This window comes from Micropterus dolomieu, linkage group LG02 (genome assembly GCF_021292245.1).
Source record: "Micropterus dolomieu isolate WLL.071019.BEF.003 ecotype Adirondacks linkage group LG02, ASM2129224v1, whole genome shotgun sequence".
NCBI lineage: Eukaryota > Metazoa > Chordata > Actinopteri > Centrarchiformes > Centrarchidae > Micropterus > Micropterus dolomieu.
The window spans coordinates 3,541,626-3,559,996 of NC_060151.1; the positions used below are offsets into that span (position 1 = coordinate 3,541,626).

Genomic DNA, 18,371 nt, shown 5'->3' on the forward strand with positions numbered 1-18,371 from the left:
AAGTGTACCCAAGAGACATTCTAGGCAACTTGACACATACATAAGCTTTACTCCTCCCAACTGTAACTAAGTCAGGTCTGGGGAATTAGCCTTTTTAGTTTGTAATGGCCCTGGTCTTCTAGAGGTTAGTAATAGTAAATTCCCAGTCTATGTTGGGTACGGATGGCAGCTAATGAAACGCTCGTGTCTTCTATCAAGCACTATGTAATTTGCAGGGGTTTTTTGCATTTAATCAAATCTGTTGTTGGATTACTCTACTTTAGATTAAATCATATTTGATACTATGTGAGTACAGTACATCTGTGGGAAATAAAACCAAGACACCAGGAATGCCTAAAGCATAAACCAAATGTTAGTCAGTCCAGCAGATAGTCTACCACTTCAGCTGAGAAACCGTGAGAAGAGAACATCCACGTAGTCTGTATTTATCCATTAAATGGCTCTCTGACATTTAAAACGCATGTATCCTTCTGCCTTCCTGACTCCCAAAATCTTTCAAAAAAATCATTGTAATTACATGTATGGATGTTTTAAATAAAATATTGAACATCGCTTGCCGTTTTAATTCAAGTCCTTTTTAGTAAGAACTAGTGTAGGTTACTTTAAATCTTGTTTGGTGCTACAAGGTACTGTATATCAAGTCATTACATTATTTGGGAATTTGCACCAATAAATTATAATAGCCTAGGCCTTTTTCATTTTAACATGTGACAGTAGGAAAAGCACCCGTGTTAATAAAAAAACATGATAGCCAAATTTAACGGCTTCAGTTTCGGGGATATTGTATTGTTCATGCTGACTCACTGTCACGACTTACTGGACACTTACATAGAACAAAAGTAGCCTATTGTTAGAAACCTTCGGGACTTCCCTACTATAAGTAAACTGTCTGCTGTTAAAAAGGCCTGTACTTTGTGTTGTGTCCTTGTTTTGCAGAGGTTGTTGTTACTGTGTGTGTTAGCCCATATGTAACTGTAATCCTAAATACAGCTGTTTTAAATCAACTGGAGTGCTGGATGGTTTTGGGGTCTTTGTCTGCACCAACTTGGAAGTTGGAGGTGACAGGGCACATTTGCAAGGGCACAAAGAGCAGGAGAGGGATCGACAACCAAAGGCTAATCTGACCAAGGCTTACAGACACACCACTATTGGCAATGTGTCAAGTAGGCAAACGTAATAAACTGGAAAAACCGAGCAAATTGCTGTGTATTAAAGTACCAGAGAGAACCATCGTCTGGTGCCCTGTCCAAGAATTAAGGAATGCAGAAAATAAGTTATAAATGAATTTCCAAATCATTTAATCTGGTTCACAGTTTCATTTACTGAGGTATTTTTCTACCAACTCTCAAACCGGACAGCAGAGCTAGGATTCCTACTGGAGAGACAACCACCAACCAGGGCTGACTCTGTCATGCCAAAGTGAATGGATTTTATTTACACATCTAGCTTGAATAACAGTCACCCATAATTCCAAGTGAGATACACATGTAAAATAAATCAAAGTGAACATGTCTAAGTTGTGACAGACTATTTTTTTCATCATGTTTAATATAATTATTACAGGTAAATACTTTGGCTAAGACACTTTTAAGTGTGCTATAATATATATTTGAGTTTATATGATAATCTACAACATTTCTTTGTGTCAAAACTGAGACTTTTTAATAAGCAGAATGACTTGCACATAAATAGTAACTACATTCTGTACAACATTTACAATTTATGTAATCACAAATACTGTGTCAAAGTAAGAATGTCAATATATAAAAAAAGCTCAATGGCAACAATTGACATAATCACAGCTTGTCTGCTTAAATATGGTCTCATAGCTTTTATGCAAATGCACAGAACCTGTGAAAGAACAAGCAAATAAACTATGAAAAAGAATGACCAGGTAAACAATTTGTGCAGTGGAGCAAAACTTTCATTTGTAACTTAATATAGTGCTCACTATAATACTGCTCTCCTCACTGTGACACATTTTTAGTGTGTTTGGCTAGATTATCTAGGTGGGTGTAAGGATGTGTGAAAAAATATTTAGGTTATATATTTAGGTTCAGTTATTTAAAGTGAGACTAATTTACAACATTGGTAGAATAAAGTGGTTCCCTTACACACCAAAAGCAGAAATCAACTGCGTTTCCGTTTGAAATCAGTAGGTTGCTTATTAAGTTTTTTTCCCCCTGAAGAGCGCTAGAAAGTAAGTTAAAGTATGAAATTTTTCTCAATATTTGGAACCAATCCTAATTAATACATATCAATATCGGATTTCTGACATTTTGTTTGTAATAGGCTAAGTAACTGAACGAACTGTACTTGGGTGGCCTGTAGAGTTTTCTTCTAACAAAGTTTGGTTAGTGCTACACACCAAAAAGAACATACCCTTCAGGTCTAATAAAACATTAAGTGCATTTTCTTCCCCTTTTACAAAGCTGATTTTGTCCTCCATAGCTTACATCCATGTTTGCTAACTTGCAGTCTTCGTCACTGCCTTTGTTCCCTGCGTTTAATTACCAACACCAACTGTTGATCAGCGTAATAGTGTCAAACCAACAGCAGCATATACGTCGTGTTGGCCACGTGCATGTACAATACAAAACACTGCTCCACAGCACTACTACTGTATTGGTCAAAATCTCTACAGAGTGCCTTTGAGTGAGTGAAAAAGTAAACCTGTTAGGATTTGGCACATAATACTGGCTCTTGGCACCTTTAAATACCCTTATCATGAGTGGTCTTCAGAAACCCATACTGGTTTAACACAGCACTAACTTGCACCTCACAGGCTCAATGACATAGCTACTAAAAATATAGACATTTAGTTGTACTGAGACAGCGAAATTAAAGGTTTAGAAGCTAAAAACAGAGAACTTGAGTGTGTCACTTAAAAAGGCCAATGTCAGTGTTTATGCATCCATCTACTACATTTATACAAATACTTTACATTTGACCATTTTACAGATCTTTCGTTTCAGATTTTTAATAGTTCTGTGCGGAGGGACAAACTTATCAAGAAAAAGTTCCAAACCATGAGTCCCTTAAAAACTACAACTTGTTATTTTACAGCTAGCCATTTCCCCCTACTTTCAGTCTTTATGTTAAGCTAACCACCTTCTACGTACTTAAAGATATGAGAAATAATCTAATTCCCCACATTTTGAACATTCCCTTAAGTGTTCCTTTGACGCTTCCACTCATTCCCATACAGTATGAAAGTCAACTTGCATTTATAAATGCATAATGGTTCGAAAAATCTACTCTGCATTGCCACACAATATTCAGATTTTGACAATGATAAAGACTTTCAAGTCTCGGTGAATTGATTTTCATACCACCATGAAGTGAAGGAAACTCATGGTTTCATCTGAGATGGTAAAATCACAAAATGTGAAACGGAACCTGCTTTGGCAAATGGACAGTAGACATAGTAAACATGCTAAACACTGGCATGGGCATTTAAATCGCTAATTGTTTTATGTCCCACACTCCTTAAATCTAGCCTCTGTTTTAGTCTGAATCCTCAGTGAGTGACAGCCCAGTTATAAATCAATAATTGTAGAGCACTGTATTGAACAATTGGTACTGTGCCTAAAAGATCAAAATACTGCTTCGTGCATTCCCAAATATTTTCCAGTAGTTTCACATATACAATTATAAAACACTGTTGATAGATTAATCATGGCACAGTTGTTCTACAGTGATTGGCTGGTTTGGTTCTAGTGAACAAAGATTTTCTGATGTGGGGTTGGGGGTGTGTGCGTATGTGTGTGCGCCAGAGAATGTAAATCTGTGAGCCACAGTTTGAGTCATGAGTGGTGAGAACATTTAGGACATTCATAATTTGGGCTCCAGATTAAAGTTACAATCCTTAAAATAATCAAAACCCCATTTTGATATTATTCATGGTTGGCATTTTTTTCAGCAATAGGATTATAACTTTAAAAAGAAAAAAAGGTACAAGCTAAGTCAGTTGTCAGGTAATGGAAGATCCCAACAACTACAGTAATTTAAAGGTTTGCGCGTGTGTGCCATTTAATTCTTGATCTCCAGGATGGAGGGGTTATGGTCAAGAATGGCCAGAATGATTTTGTCCATGTATTGCCTCAGACGCAGGTTAATCTCCTCCTGCTCCTTCAAAGCATCGACCAGCTGCGAGAGATGGAGAACGAGAAATGCATTAGAAAAGCTATCCTATCAAACGTCAGTGTGCCACCAGCAGCAGCAGCAGCAGACTAACCTCATCTCTGGATGCGTTGTCAATCTCAGCTGCCAGGCACTGGGCCTTGGTTTGACAGGCAAACAGGTTCTTAGCCTCGTACAAACTCAGACTGAGAATCTGAGCGTTCAGGTCGTCGTTTTGATCCCGTAGCTTATGGTTCTCCTTAAAGGGGGAAAAAAAAGAAAAGAGAACAGTTCCTTTTAGAAGGGGTTCTGGATAAACATTCTACAGTTGCAGAGTGACCAACACGCCCAGGGAACTCTGTGCTGTCCAGCATCAAATGGTACTAAATATAGTTCTGGCCGGGCGCTGTGACTTCCAGGAGTCTCCACTGGTTGCCTAGTAACAGTGACAACAAGAGCTCGTTCGAAATCACTCCCTCATTCACTACTACCTATAGGATACACACTCTTCAGTTTACTCTAGCTAGTAAGTGTTAAATTGAGATTTCGGAGACATCGTGTCATCACCGACAGCTGGAGAGGGCATCTATAAAATGTTAACACAATGCATTGTGGGATTGATAGCAGATCGCAATGTACTAAATTCCATAGATTGATAAGTTACCAATTGCACCTAATTAAAAGGGCAAGTGTTACTGATTAAATCATTAAATCAGGGATGTGCAACAGACACCCTTCATGTCCCGTTTAGTACACTGTGTTGAGAAAAACAGTATTGTGGGTTTGTGGTTTAGAATGGGTCCAGCTAAACTTTGATGCGTGTGTCCCAGTGAGTTCCTTCTGCAGAAGACTTGAATAAAATTGTTTGTTTGTCTGTTTGCCTGAGCTGTTTATTTGAAAACCTTGGATTGCCAGCACACTGCAATAATGAGACCTCACCAAAAAACGAATCTTTATTATAACAGTACTGATTATGTCAGCTGATTTTGTGGAGCATTTGTTTCGAGTTGCAGAGTGCCCTCTGTTGGACAAACCATGCAACACCACCACTCAGAACACGATTGAAGGATCATCTTCGTCTCTCCGTTTCTTTTTAATTGGCATTTATCGGCTGTCACACACAGATTTACCTGCAATTAGCTCATATTTCTAATAACTACAGTCCATGTTGTCCTGCAGACGAGAATATTGTGAACTTTGTGAGAACCGCTGCACCTCTCTAACCGCAGGGGTCCACGCTGACCATTTAAGTCACATTTTTTGGAGGCTTCTAATGGTTATAACTAGGAGCACCAGTGCGATAATATGCCCCCGTTTGTGTTTAGATTTTTAATCCACATTATTTTTCCCGTTGCGGTGAGATTTTCCTTGTATGCTGTATAGATTGTTAAGCCTCTTGAGGCAAATTTGTGATATTGGGCTATATAAATAATATTGACTTGACAGCTGATGTATATGATAATCCATAGTGGCCAATAATGTCCTTGCCAATATATTGGTCAGGCTCTAACAGGTTCCATCTCCAGTCTATATGCTCCATGTTTCATATGTTCTCTGAGTAGACTTTTGTGGAACTGAAGCAACCAGTATGACAAACCTAAGCCACTCAGGAATGAATGTAAAGTCCCCAAAGGACAGAAGAACAAGGATGAGTGTGTGCAAACCTGTTTAAGTCTCTTGACTTCATGTTCCATTTCGATCTCTCTGGTCCTGGCGTTGTACTCCGACAGCCCCTTGCCCTTTCCTGGATGCTCCATCTCCAGCTTAAAATACTGCAGATATTCCAGCTCCCGGCGGAGATCATCAATCAACTGCAGAGAAAAGTTTAGATTTCATGGAACTCCTAGATATTTTGAATGTAACATTTCTGTCATCTAGTGTACCTCCTGCATGGCCTCTTTTTCCTTCTGAAAGTCGTGGCGGTTTTGCCAGAGCTTGTCCATTATTTTCCTATAGAGGTCCATCTCATCTTTAAGCCTCAGGCTCGTGTCCTCCAGCTTATCAGTCATCTTCTGCTTCTCCTGCAGAGGAAAGAGGGCAGGAAACCATTGTTCTGAGATGGCAAGCAAATTTACCACTTCCCCTACTTTTACCACACACACTTAAAGAATAATTGAGGTCGATTACAATGTGTCTTTTTTTTGGCCAGTTTTTCTGTATATACACAATAACCGTACTCTCCAAAGTAATTGTTGAGATCTGGGAACACTGTGATAGGCTACAACAATCTGTAAACTGTTATGGATGTTTTCAGCTGAGAGTTTGGCTAATACTTTAAGCGTTTGCATTCATTTACTCTTTAAATTAATCTTGACTAACCTCTGGGTTTTGTTTAAGACCCGTCTGATTGTAACTGCAATATTAGTCACTGAAACACTACAAAAGACCCAAGTTATAATGAACCGAGTTGTCCTTATAGTGAATCACACTCACCTGGTCCAGCTTCTCAGTCTGAGACTTCAGTCTGCACACATTTAACTTCATCTCTCCATTCTCTTCCTCTAACTGTTGTACCCTGTATATGCACACACACAGCTTCAGTACAGTGTCCTACAGAACTAGAGCTACAAGTACAGCATTTACAGTTCAGTATTACTGAATAAATGAAAGTAGCAATACCATCTAACACAGAATGTAACAGATAAATGTATGCCAAGCACTGCAAGTTGTGGATCAGATTGTAGTCTGTCAAGATTCTGACAACAGCTTGATTTACTGGAGCAGCAGCTCTATTGAGCTGCAGACATAATGTTATCAAAACAACACAAATGGATGCAGCAACAGTAACCTAACAAAAGCAAAAGCTTTACCAGAGGAACTACACTTATTTTTCCACACAGTCAACTAAGCAAACCATTTAGCTAGCATGTTTATGTCACCGGCAGACATTGTGTATTGTTGATGAGTTTACCTGTTACAGAGCAGGTCTATCTCTTGGTTTCTGTCCCTCTCCATCTTGCTGTATGCCTCACGGTGCCGCTTGGTCTCCTCCTCCAGACTCTGCTCTGCCCTCGCCTCTGCATCCTTCACCTGCTCCTCCAGCTCATGCACCCTGGGACGCAAACACCGACAGTGTGAGAAAAAGCGCTACATGAGGCGAGTTCCAGATGAGGTTAAACAGAACTAAAGAGCCAACCATTAGACATAATACTGAATCTTTTTAGTCTTACAAAGAGCATATCTAGCAATTATGTGGACCAAATTTCACATGTTAATCATGTTTCACAAGTAAAAGAAAAGTCACATCATACAGGCACACTGACAGTTCAGATAATGTGAAATATAATACATCACACGTAAAGTCACATGTAAAACACTGATAAATTAATGTACAGGCATGTGTGCTTTATACTGATGAGCAACAGCATTTCTCATAAAATATAAACATAATGTGGTTTTTGGACATTTCACACATGAAATAAAGGTTTTCACATGTGGAATCATTCAAGAGTAAATATGACTTATTTTAGGCCAACTTAATATATAAAACGATTCATTGTGTGCATTTTCCTACCTGTGTACAAGGTGTGTATTCTCCTGTTTGAGTTTAGACTTCAGGTCACCGTTAGCCAGACTGTCGCTTTCCAACTCTGTCACCTTCTTCTCCAGATAAGTGACCTGGGGGAGACAACCAGGCTTTTAACTCATCCTTCTGCACACACAGCAGAGCTCAGGTGGAAATGAGCACCTGCTGTTTGCTATACTTTGCCTCAGACATTCCTAATTTACAAGCCCTTTTATTACGCACACCAAGTAAATGTAACTCAATGCACACAAGGTCAAGAGGTATAGTTAGCTGTCAGCTAGGATCCTGCTTTTATTCAACGGGTTTAAACATGACAGTACACGCGTATTTTGCAGTATGTCAGCATTTCCCTTCAAAGGCTGAGGAGGCAAGGTCATCAGTTTGTCAGTCTCTGCAGAGCCAGATTAAAAAGAGTTGAAACGCAGCACACACCCTATAAGAATTGTACTACTATTCCTAGGTTGCTAAAATAATCCATCTGGGAAAACAGATTTGGAACAAGCAGACCATAATTGGGCTAATAACTGACTTTCATCCAAAATGTACAACAGCAGCCTTTATTTGTGCATGTGTGTATTTGTACCTTCTCTGTGATGTCGAGGTCACAGGAGTCAATGCTGTCTGTGAACAGATCCTCGGTGCTGCTGCCCTGACTGGACCCAAACACACTGTGGTTGGCCTGGAAAAGCTGACTGCAGGGAGGAGGAGACAAATTAGAAACCAAGAGTACAGACCGAGGACATCATTACCCCCTCTACATGATGATGATGATGATCATATACAGAATGTGCCAGCTTCTGAAACTGCTCTTCCATTATACGACTCCATTTATCACCCTGCTAAATGCTGAACCCATCATTGCGATCTGTTACAAGTGACTGGCCGGCATCCTCTTTCTATGCATATGCCGAGTCACTGCAGTATTTTTATTTATACAAAAATGTTAATAGCAGGAAGGTCAGTTCACTCACCGTCCAAATGCTGTGCTGGTAATCTTTCTATTAGGGCTGAAACACCAGAGAGACACACACACACAAACAATAAGACCATATTCTGTTTAACAGAATTCGTTTTCCATCCACTACTATTCCTACTACTGCTGCTACAATAACTGTTTTTTTTAAAATACATCAAATCACTTAAAGTTGAACTGTTCCAATGGGCACAGACTAGGGCTGGACAATATGGCCAAAAATGTTATCACGATAAAAAGTTTCATCTCTTTCGATATCAATAATTATCACGATAAGTATCAAATCTATTTCTTTCAAGTTAAAAGGCTGATTTTTGCTTCTGAGTGAAAGATGAAGAAACCTGATGGTTAACTGTGGTTTAAACTCTTCTTTATGGTCAACACTTTATACCAAACAGTGGATCACTTCACAAATCTGAGGTAGAACAATAAAAACAATGATAAAATCTTTGTGAACAAATTTTAAATAAATATAAGTAAAATTAAGTAAAAGCTTTTGTCATTTTTCCTCAACAAAAACATCTTAATAAAAAGAGTCCTAATTTGTGTATGAAGTGAATAAAATCAAACATTTACTGAATATTTATTGAACATTTGTTATATTGTTATTGAAAAAAATATATAGCGATAATTATTGTTATATTGTCCAGCCCTAGCACAGACACAGACTGTCTGCAATGTGCTTTTTCACTAACATTTCTTTATAGCTGTGTTGGATTGCATCTCACACAAAAACTTGCAACCAGCCACCCCACCAGATTGGGATTTGGTTGCTATAGCAACAGCTCAGGCTCACCCTTTGATGTGGGTGCAGCGTTTGGTGCCAAGAATGAATAAGAAGGTGGGATTTGGGTGGATGGCTTCTGTGTATCATTATAAATCGGGGCGATGCTGAGGCAGCAGCTTGAGCGCATCTTCCCATTACCGTTTGATCCCACTCACTTGGTGGTGCTCATGCTCGTGTCTCCATGTGTTAAGTGCTATACCTGTTGGCCTTAAGGTTTCGAAGTCGAGCCTCCAGGTCATTGAGGAGATTCACTTTCTTGCAGCACTGAGAACAGTAGATGTCCAGCAGCTCGCTGTTATACAGCTGCCGCATCTTCTGAGGTGTCTGCCCAGCACTGAAGACAAAGAAAACATCAATATATACAACAAATATATAAAAGATACTAAAAACATTGATAGATGCAAGTAAGAAAGCTATTAAATAGCTCCTTAGTTGACTGGCCAGTCAGCATCCGCGGTCATTGCAGGGAGAATACTCTTATCTCAGCAAGCGGTTTGGTAATCTATCTGTGGCACTGGTTCTACGTAGAATTTTAAAAGATAAGATGCAAAAGCTTTTGGGAAAAAAAAAAATCCTAAGAATCAAAATCCACCTTTGGCTCTTTATATGTACAGATGTTACCCCACTTAGATACACCACTTTAAATGTATACACATAAATGTGTAGGGGAAGTCTGATGCATATTAGATTTTGTATTATCGTAAATATACCTTACAGTTAAAAGACATCTGTTGACCGTTAGATGCGGTCAACAGAGAGCTCCAAGCAAAGCTAGAAAGTGGGCCTTTGAGTTTAATTTATTTTCTGACAATACAAGTATATACTATTGATAAAGTGTAAATCAACAGAGCTTGGTTGAACTGATGATGTCAACAAGAACACCGTTAAAGACCGGTTAAACAGCAGACATTAGGCCCGATCGAGAAGAACTGGGCCTTGCCTGGAAAGTGGAGGACAGCAGGCAGCAGCAGTGACAAAAAGCTGCAGCCAAAACAGAAAGTTTCCAGCAGCCTTCACTGTCTGAACAACCAGGTACAGCAACACTCACTTCCCGTTTGATCTAATCCCAATTTATTAAAATGTTATCAGACAATCTATTCTGTTTTTACTTGGCCCCCAAAAATGTTGCTTTGATGATTTTTCTGTCTGACAGGGTCGCCCATAAAAATGCTATACAGGCTATCTGTGATCAGTGTTTATGGTTTAATCTCAATATAACAAAATGTTTCCCTTGAAGACCTAGATGGGCTAGTGCTGTCTATAAATCAGCTGCCCAGACGTGATTGCTGGGCCTGTCCTTCTAAAAATAAAGAAATTCAAGACATAAAACAATTATCAAAAAACACCGGGAGAGGGAGGCAGAAAAAACTGTTTTCATTATTTATATTTAGATTGAGAGGTTTACATCAGATGTCATTTTAAGAATCCTCTCATCCCACCTGTTGGCAAAGGTTTTGTGTTGCTTCATGATACTTAGGAATAGGATACATAGGAATTAAATAACTAATATTCATATTGTAGACTAGTGTAAATCACCTGCGATCTATGAGAACTGTCTGTAATATGAGGTAAATGTATTCAGCCTCTGGCTGATAAATCAAGATTGACCAAAACATTCTGTTAACAGGAAAAAAAAAAAAAAAAACTTCAGATATTGCTAAATCTGAATATTAAAATCTCTCCAATTTAACACAAATGTTTCTATAAAAACATCATGCCGTTGATCCAACATCTTTATCATCTCTGACATCAGGGGAGAGAAGGACGTTTCCCCATCATGTCTTGTTTTGTAGGTGGAGTGTAATTAAAAAAAAATTTGTATCAACTAAAAATCGATTATTTAATAATCGTTTTGTTCATGTTATCAGGCCATAGTGACACCGTCAGCTTAACAGAGTAGTGATGTGAATAGTTACGCTAAAGTTACTAAAACATCAGAGCTGCAGTAACACTTTCACAACCTAAACCTGTGTGGCAGCATTTCACTCTTCACTCAGCCAGAAAGGTCGTGAACTGCAGCAAAGCTGAGCTCTCCTGGAAAACACCGGAGCATCTGAAGAGGAGGCGCGTAACATCGTGTCTCTGTGGCAGGGCTGGACGATATGGCCTAAAATGTTAACATGATGAAAAGTTTCATCTCTTTCGATAATTTTCACAATAAATATCAAATTGTTATTTCTTTCAAGTTTAAAGGCTGAATTTTGCTTCTGAGTGAAAGTTGAAGAAACCTGATGGTTAACTGTGGTTGAAACTCTTCTTTATTTATTCATTTAGCTGACACTTTTATCCAAAGCGACTTACAATTGCTATACATGTCGGAGGTCTCACGCCTCTGGAGCAACTAGGGGTTAAGTGTCTTGCTCAGGGACACATTGGTGGATGGGTTACAGTGGGGGATTGAACCCAGGTCTCCCATACCAAAGGCAGGCATCTTATCTATGGTCAACACTTGATGCCAAACAGTGGATCACTTTGCAAATCTGAGGTAGAACATTAAAAACAATTGATAAAATCTTTGTGAACAAATATTCATGAGTACAATTCAGTAAAAGCTTTTTTCAGTCATTTTTCCTCAACAAACACATCTTAATAAAAAAAAAAAAAAAAAACGTCCTAATTCGTGTATGATACAAGTGAATAAAATCAAACATTTATTGAACATTTGTTATATTGTTATTGAAAAAAAATATTGCGATAATTATTGTTTTATTGTCCAGCCCTACTCTGTGGATTATGATGACTCATCAGGTAGTTACTGAGCTAGCTTCACGTTAACGCAGCAGAAATGTTCATTAAAAAGATGAAAGCATTTATTTTATTGTCTTGACTGTTAATTAAGCACATGCCTAAAACAAACTCAGGTTTAATTTAAAGGCTAATAGCTCAATGAGAAGCATTGTGCTATTTTGCGATTCATAATCCGAATAGTCAATTATTCCTTTCAATAATCGATAGATTAAATCGACTATCAAAATAGTCATTAGTTGCAGCCCTAGTGGAGAGCAACTTTGGCACCTGATTCCAAAAACTGCAGCCACTTTGATCTTGTGAGGTTATTGTTGCTTACATTTGCATAATATCAGAACTAGTCAGGATTCAGTCAGACAGAAATCTGAGTATTCTTTTTTTCCAGTGTGAAAATACTACACACGGAAACTTGCTTAGAATCAGAATGAAGCATGGAACCGAGAGACAGCGCTTTTCCTTCTGTGACAAGTCAAAATGTCTGCCAACTCACAGCTTCAAGATATGACAGTATGTGCTTCAGGGTGTCCCCTTCTAGTAAGACCACCAACCTGGAGGGAAGGGAAGATCCCAGGTCTGAGAAGCCATTTGTTCGGGTGTCATCTTCAGGGCAAGGACTGCTGGGGGTAAAATCCACATCCTCCCCCTCACCATAGTCCTCAAACTGCTCCTCCCCGGAGATGACAGACGCAGAGCCAATCAGGTGGCTAGGTTTTCAAAGCAGGAAGGGTGGGTCAGTTTATTAAAAAAAAAAATAAAAAAAAGCTTTAAACCATCAGATAAAACATTACCCTGAAATTTAAAGTAACCTCTTCCCTTACAGGCGTCATTGTCCTTTCCTTTCGAGGAACAGCTAAGAGGCCGTAATAAGGGGCCACAGACAGTGTTGTGACTGACCTGTCTTGCCGTCTTTGGTCCAGAGAGTCCGAGCTGTTGCCGTTTTCAGCGCTGCTGTCCATGTCACACTCCCCGTCAGCACCACAACCCTCACCATACGCACTGCATTCTGGGTAGGCCCGCGAACACATGATGATGGGAGGGCCCAGCTTCGCCTCGCCGTTCTGCACAGTCAAACAAAATGAAACGGTGTGTCAACAAATGTGCACATACTGCCTTGGTGGAAAGAGTAAAAACAACAACTTACAACACACTCTGAAGCAGGACTAAAGAGGGTTTTTTTTTTTTTACTTAATTTTGATTGTTTGTTCTAATGAACACTGATTTAAACCTGGCTAAAACCTAGCCAATAACCAAGCAAGAGCCCTGTTGTGTTTTTAAATAGTGTTTCCTGTAGTTGGCTCTGAAATTTTCCTCACTTAAATTCACTCTAAAATTTGACCTGATACTATAGGTCTTGAATAAAAATGAAATACAAATTGCAGACACCTTGTGATACTACAGAGAGACACCCTCCTGGGTTGATTTATCAGAAACAGAGTGGGATGTAGCATGCCCCAGATCTGTGTGTTATTAATTATGCATGTGCTTGTCTGGCTCCACCCAACTGAGGTGCCAGGGCAAGGTATCCTATCTCTCTCCCTCTCTCACACCCTCTTCCATCTGCAACAACAACTGCTTTCCTCCCCAGATTTTACTCATCACTTTGGTAGGGTTTTTGTGTAGAAGCACACGCATGCATGCTTACACACACCCCCCCAGCAGCCATGGTATGATCTCTGAGGGGCTGCTTTATAGCTTTCATTCATCAATTATACACATGTTTGTGTCTGACATGGACATGGGATTTCAATCCATGACAAAGAGCAGAGTAAACAAGGAAATTAAAATAAGTTGAGATCAAGTTCTTCCAGAGATGCATGCTCTAACACTGCAATTACACAGAAATATATCTGAAGCGGTCAAGTTTAGAGTCAAATCACAGCATGTTGCTGGACACCTCCAGGATCGACAACTTGCTCCTTTATGGCCCAGTTCCACCATGTCCACCCTAGGCCGTAAGCACTGAGGCCTCACAGACCTTAGCCTACTATGTGGGCTTAAATGCCAGAGGTGGGCTGAATGAGGTTGTAAGAGCCTCAAAACTGGACAATGTTTTGCAAAAAAAAAAAAAACAAACACAAAATAAACGACATGAATTCTAGTGTTTGGTGTTCACTCCCTGTTTACAAATGTAAAATTGGGAAAATCACCATCATGCTACACAAAAGTAGATATTGTGCTGGTTAGTGACGTGTGTTCACACTTTTTCTTTCCAACTTCAACAACTACTACAACATCAATACCATTTCTCTTTTTTTTTTGGCTTGGGGAAACCCTCTTTCATCTGCGTTTTACATAGTCCTTTAAAAGTCTGCAGAAATGTGGACTGCTTTCACAAGCAGCGTAGGTAGAGTTAGAACTGCAAATATAAAATGCCAAAAAAAAGGTACCCAACAGCATCAGATGACTCGCTTTACCACAACAGCACATTTAAAAAAATTAAATAAACACTCAGATCTTAAATCTTGTCAGTTTGTGTGCAAATATACTAAATGGTGTTTTCATTTACAATTGTCAGAACCAGAAGCATGCAGAAAATGTTGTAGAAACTGATTAATGTTAGCTCCTTAATTGAGGAGTAATTGTGTGGTGTAAGTGAACTTGAAATTATTTCTAATGGACACAGTTTGTGAACTCAAAAAAATCTCAACATAGCTCTTTCCAACCTTCCCTCACCTGAGTGAATCCCTAAGATTCAAAGACCAAAATCAAACTGCATGTATAAATATAAATTAAAAAAAAAAAGGTGGAAGCTGTCCTGCCCCAACAAGTGCAACATAAACAGCAGAGTGTGGAAACTGTCAATCAAGCACAGTGTGTACACACAAAGTCCTGAGGAGAGGTCTAATTAGCCAAACTAAGTGAAAACACCTGTGTGAGTAGACCAGAGTGTACAGAGTTTAAGCAGCTCAGTTAGTGAAATGAAACGTTTTACTTCCAGGACTATACCATTGGAAAACCAAGAACAGTAGTGAAGGCCACACACACTACCACGTGCACTATTACAGTAGTCCAAAATAACTAATCCAAAGTGGATCCACACACACAAACACCACATTAAAATTCACTTGATCTTAAATCTTTTGTCACCATTTGTGTGCAAATTTACTAAATGGTCTTTTCAATTACAATTGTCTTTGTCTGACACACACCTTACCAATCCAGTGTGCATGCCACGTGTCTCCTCTCTACCAGTCACACCATTGCGTGTGCGTATGTATGACTGTGTCGTCCAAATAAACACACGGTATCCTTTATCGTGGAGGTAGGACCAAAATCCACTGCATTCCTGAAGCTTGAACACCAGGGTTTGTCACACATGTATCACTGCAGCTCAGTCATTCACATGTGAAAACACCCTGATGCTTTGGCTGGGACAAAGCCACACCTCCGTGTCTTTCTCTCTCTCTCTCTCTCTCTCGTTGCTAAGCAACTGTTCAGTTGGGCTGATATCTAGTGGGGATCTAAGCAGCCATGCACTGCAACACAGTACACACAGCAATGCATGATATATTGCATATTAATTGATTTTTTTTTTTATCATTTATGCTACTATGCACACCTGAGTCCAAACATAATGCCTTAATCAGCATTAGTATGGAAGACCATTTCAGCCAGGACAAGAAAAAAAAAAAAAAAAAAAAAAAAAAAAAAGACTGAAGGTAAGACAACATTTTGAATAATGAAGCAAAAAGATATAGGAAAACTTTTCACTCATAAATCAGACAGACAACTCTACGCAGCCCACTTTCCTCCAGGAAAAAAATATAAATAAATAAAACTATGATGAGTTCAGAATTATAGAAAATAGAATAACTTGTGAGGGAGTGACATGTGGACCACCTAGCTGTCAACACAACCCACTGATAAGAGGCAGAAAATGGATGCAACTTTCTCAGTACACATTTTGACACTTTATTTTTCAAGTCAAACATATCGCTTACTTAGTCCACACTCTGACTTACTAAGTCAAATGTGTGAGATTCTAAGTTAAGTCAAAATAATGATAAACTACATCAGCTGGGATCAGCTCCAGCCCCCACAACTCTGCTAAGGATAAGCGGGTATAGATAATGGATGGATATCAAATCAGAGTGCATCTTATTTTGACTTATGACTTCTAACGGCAGCAAGGGGTTTACATAGAGTCCCACCATCTGTCAGAGAAAGAGAAAGGACTAATTGCACCGTAGTAGTCCATGTATACAGCTTTCACTGAAAAAGTACACATTCTGCTATAGTCCTGTAAGCTGGACCACCTGGAAAAACATTCATTTGTTCCAAGTACTTAACTTTTAAATGCTGATAACAAATACTAAAAGAAGTGCCAGGGGCAGGTAACAGCCTGCAGGGGAGTACAGACAGACATAATACATCTCAAAATTGCAGGTTCCAATGTAACATTTGTACAGATTTTAAATGAATGTACAGTGATGAAAAGTACAAAGTACTTCTACCACACTTCCAGCCTTCTGCCACCCCTCCAGAAATCTGCTTGCATGCGACAAACAGATGTATCTCTATGCTGGCATTATGTACGTAATGACAAATCTCAACGCCGCAAGTTTTGTGTTTTGTGTGTGTTAAGCATTTCTTACATCAGAGCACGAACCACCCCTGTGTGTCATGGCCTCTACCTCTGCCTACCCTGCAGAGCTGCTCCCTCCCTGTATGTCTCTGCTGCGTGTGTGATTGTCTGAGTGGACACAGGTGTGCTTCACCAGCTGCATCCCATCCAGTTAATCAACACTGCTACAAAGACTGTCTGCAGTCCAGCCTTTTAGAACATGTGCTCATTGCCAGGTTTTCTATGACTAATCCTGTTTCTCCGCTCCCTGCAGTCCGTTCTGCTCCCTCCTTATTGGATCTGCCCTGCCCTTCTGCCTTGGATCCCCACTTAGCTCATCCATTCCCTGGTTTGTCTCCATACCCTTTAAGCTCTGCAATAAACAATCATTTTTTTATTGTAACTCCAGTCGCCTGCCTCTTTGTGTCTGCAGCTTGGTTTCACTCGCTCAGCCGTAACACAGTCATTTTAACCAGCACCCGAACAGCTGATAAACAAGAATACTCACTCAGAATCTACCTCACGTAACTGAACATCTGTCTCTAGCATCCAGGCAACATTATCTTTGACGGTAGCTGTGATGCTGACACGTTTACAGGCAGGTGATGTGCAGACTCTACATGTGGAGTGATCAGTGTGCTATGTGCTCTGGTGAAGGGGTGTACTTTTTTTAAGTTGTGGTGGGCAACTAGTACGGACCTGCTTTGGTTATCAAACTGCACCGCTTCAGCAGAGCACATTGGGCACTGATCAAACTCTGTATCCAAGAACCCTTAAATCAGACAAATGATATAATATCAGATGGACTTGTTTTGTAGGTTAGTCATGAGAACGTTGCTGCAAGCTTTCCTTCTGTATCAAGCAGCAAAAAGTCTACCATAAAGTTAGAAAACAGGTTTAAAGCTTCACCACCAGAGAAAAATTTTGTACCTGGCAGGGGCGTTTCCAGGCTCTTGAAACATTGGGGGCTTAGCCCAGCTCAGAAATCATGTTTTCACCCCGCCCCGCCTACCCAAAGTATGTCTATAAAGCAACAGTAAATGATACATCTAGCCTACATTTATTATGATTTTCTTATTACTACTGACAATAATTAACACTGATATATATATATATATAATATTAACTGGGGGTCCTCCCCCTGAAAAATCTGGGCTTTAAACACTTAATTTCCTCGGGTGAAATATAATAGAATCTAATGCAGTAATCAGCAGCTCATTCTTTTTTTTAGCTTTTATCTATATGTCTGTTATTTTCGTGCATTTTGGCGAAATTATTTTTTGGCCCACAACAAGAAAAAGCTGGAGCGAGTGGGGGCTAGTAAGAGATGTGATTGGGCCAGCCCAATGTCAGTATAGGCCTATGCTTTGTGGGCCGATCGTTGGCCCATTTTTAAAAAACAGTTAGGCCTATATAAATAAATAATTTGACTTGTAGCCTACTCGACGAGAGGAGCGCACTGCTCTTCATCAGAGGAAGAAAACCGAAACTGAAAACACTTGTGATCAAACAGAAATATCACCACACAAATATTCACTTTACCACCTCTGATAAAGTTCAGCTCAGGGCCGTTTCAGAGACAAGCATCCTGGAGCAGAGAGACAGTCAAACAGAGCAAAGTGTCTCAGAGCGAGGGGGACAGAGACAGCAG

The 18,371-nt window shown here is 39.6% G+C and overlaps 1 protein-coding gene across 4 annotated transcripts in view; it reads right to left on the reverse strand.

The window, feature by feature from the left end:
- Positions 1-1,281: 1,281 nt before the first annotated feature.
- Positions 1,282-18,371, reverse strand: part of rab11fip4a (RAB11 family interacting protein 4 (class II) a) — a 24,820-nt gene continuing 7,730 nt past the window's right edge. The window contains exons 1-13 of one of the 4 annotated variants that reach the window (XM_046030237.1): positions 16,752-16,864; positions 13,051-13,214; positions 12,705-12,860; positions 9,608-9,742; positions 8,620-8,655; positions 8,232-8,340; positions 7,637-7,740; positions 7,034-7,174; positions 6,556-6,637; positions 6,006-6,143; positions 5,787-5,933; positions 4,238-4,381; positions 1,282-4,149 (exon numbers count right to left, since the gene is read on the reverse strand). In XM_046030237.1, the coding sequence (XP_045886193.1) occupies positions 4,033-4,149; positions 4,238-4,381; positions 5,787-5,933; positions 6,006-6,143; positions 6,556-6,637; positions 7,034-7,174; positions 7,637-7,740; positions 8,232-8,340; positions 8,620-8,655; positions 9,608-9,742; positions 12,705-12,860; positions 13,051-13,214; positions 16,752-16,781 (1,503 nt within the window). In that variant the 5' untranslated portion in view covers positions 16,782-16,864 and the 3' untranslated portion in view covers positions 1,282-4,032. Of the gene's footprint in view, positions 4,150-4,237; positions 4,382-5,786; positions 5,934-6,005; positions 6,144-6,555; positions 6,638-7,033; positions 7,175-7,636; positions 7,741-8,231; positions 8,341-8,619; positions 8,656-9,607; positions 9,743-12,704; positions 12,861-13,050; positions 13,215-15,305; positions 15,482-16,751; positions 16,865-18,371 lie in introns of those variants that run through there. The other 3 variants (XM_046030246.1, XM_046030255.1, XM_046030226.1) reach the window with 3 other exon arrangements.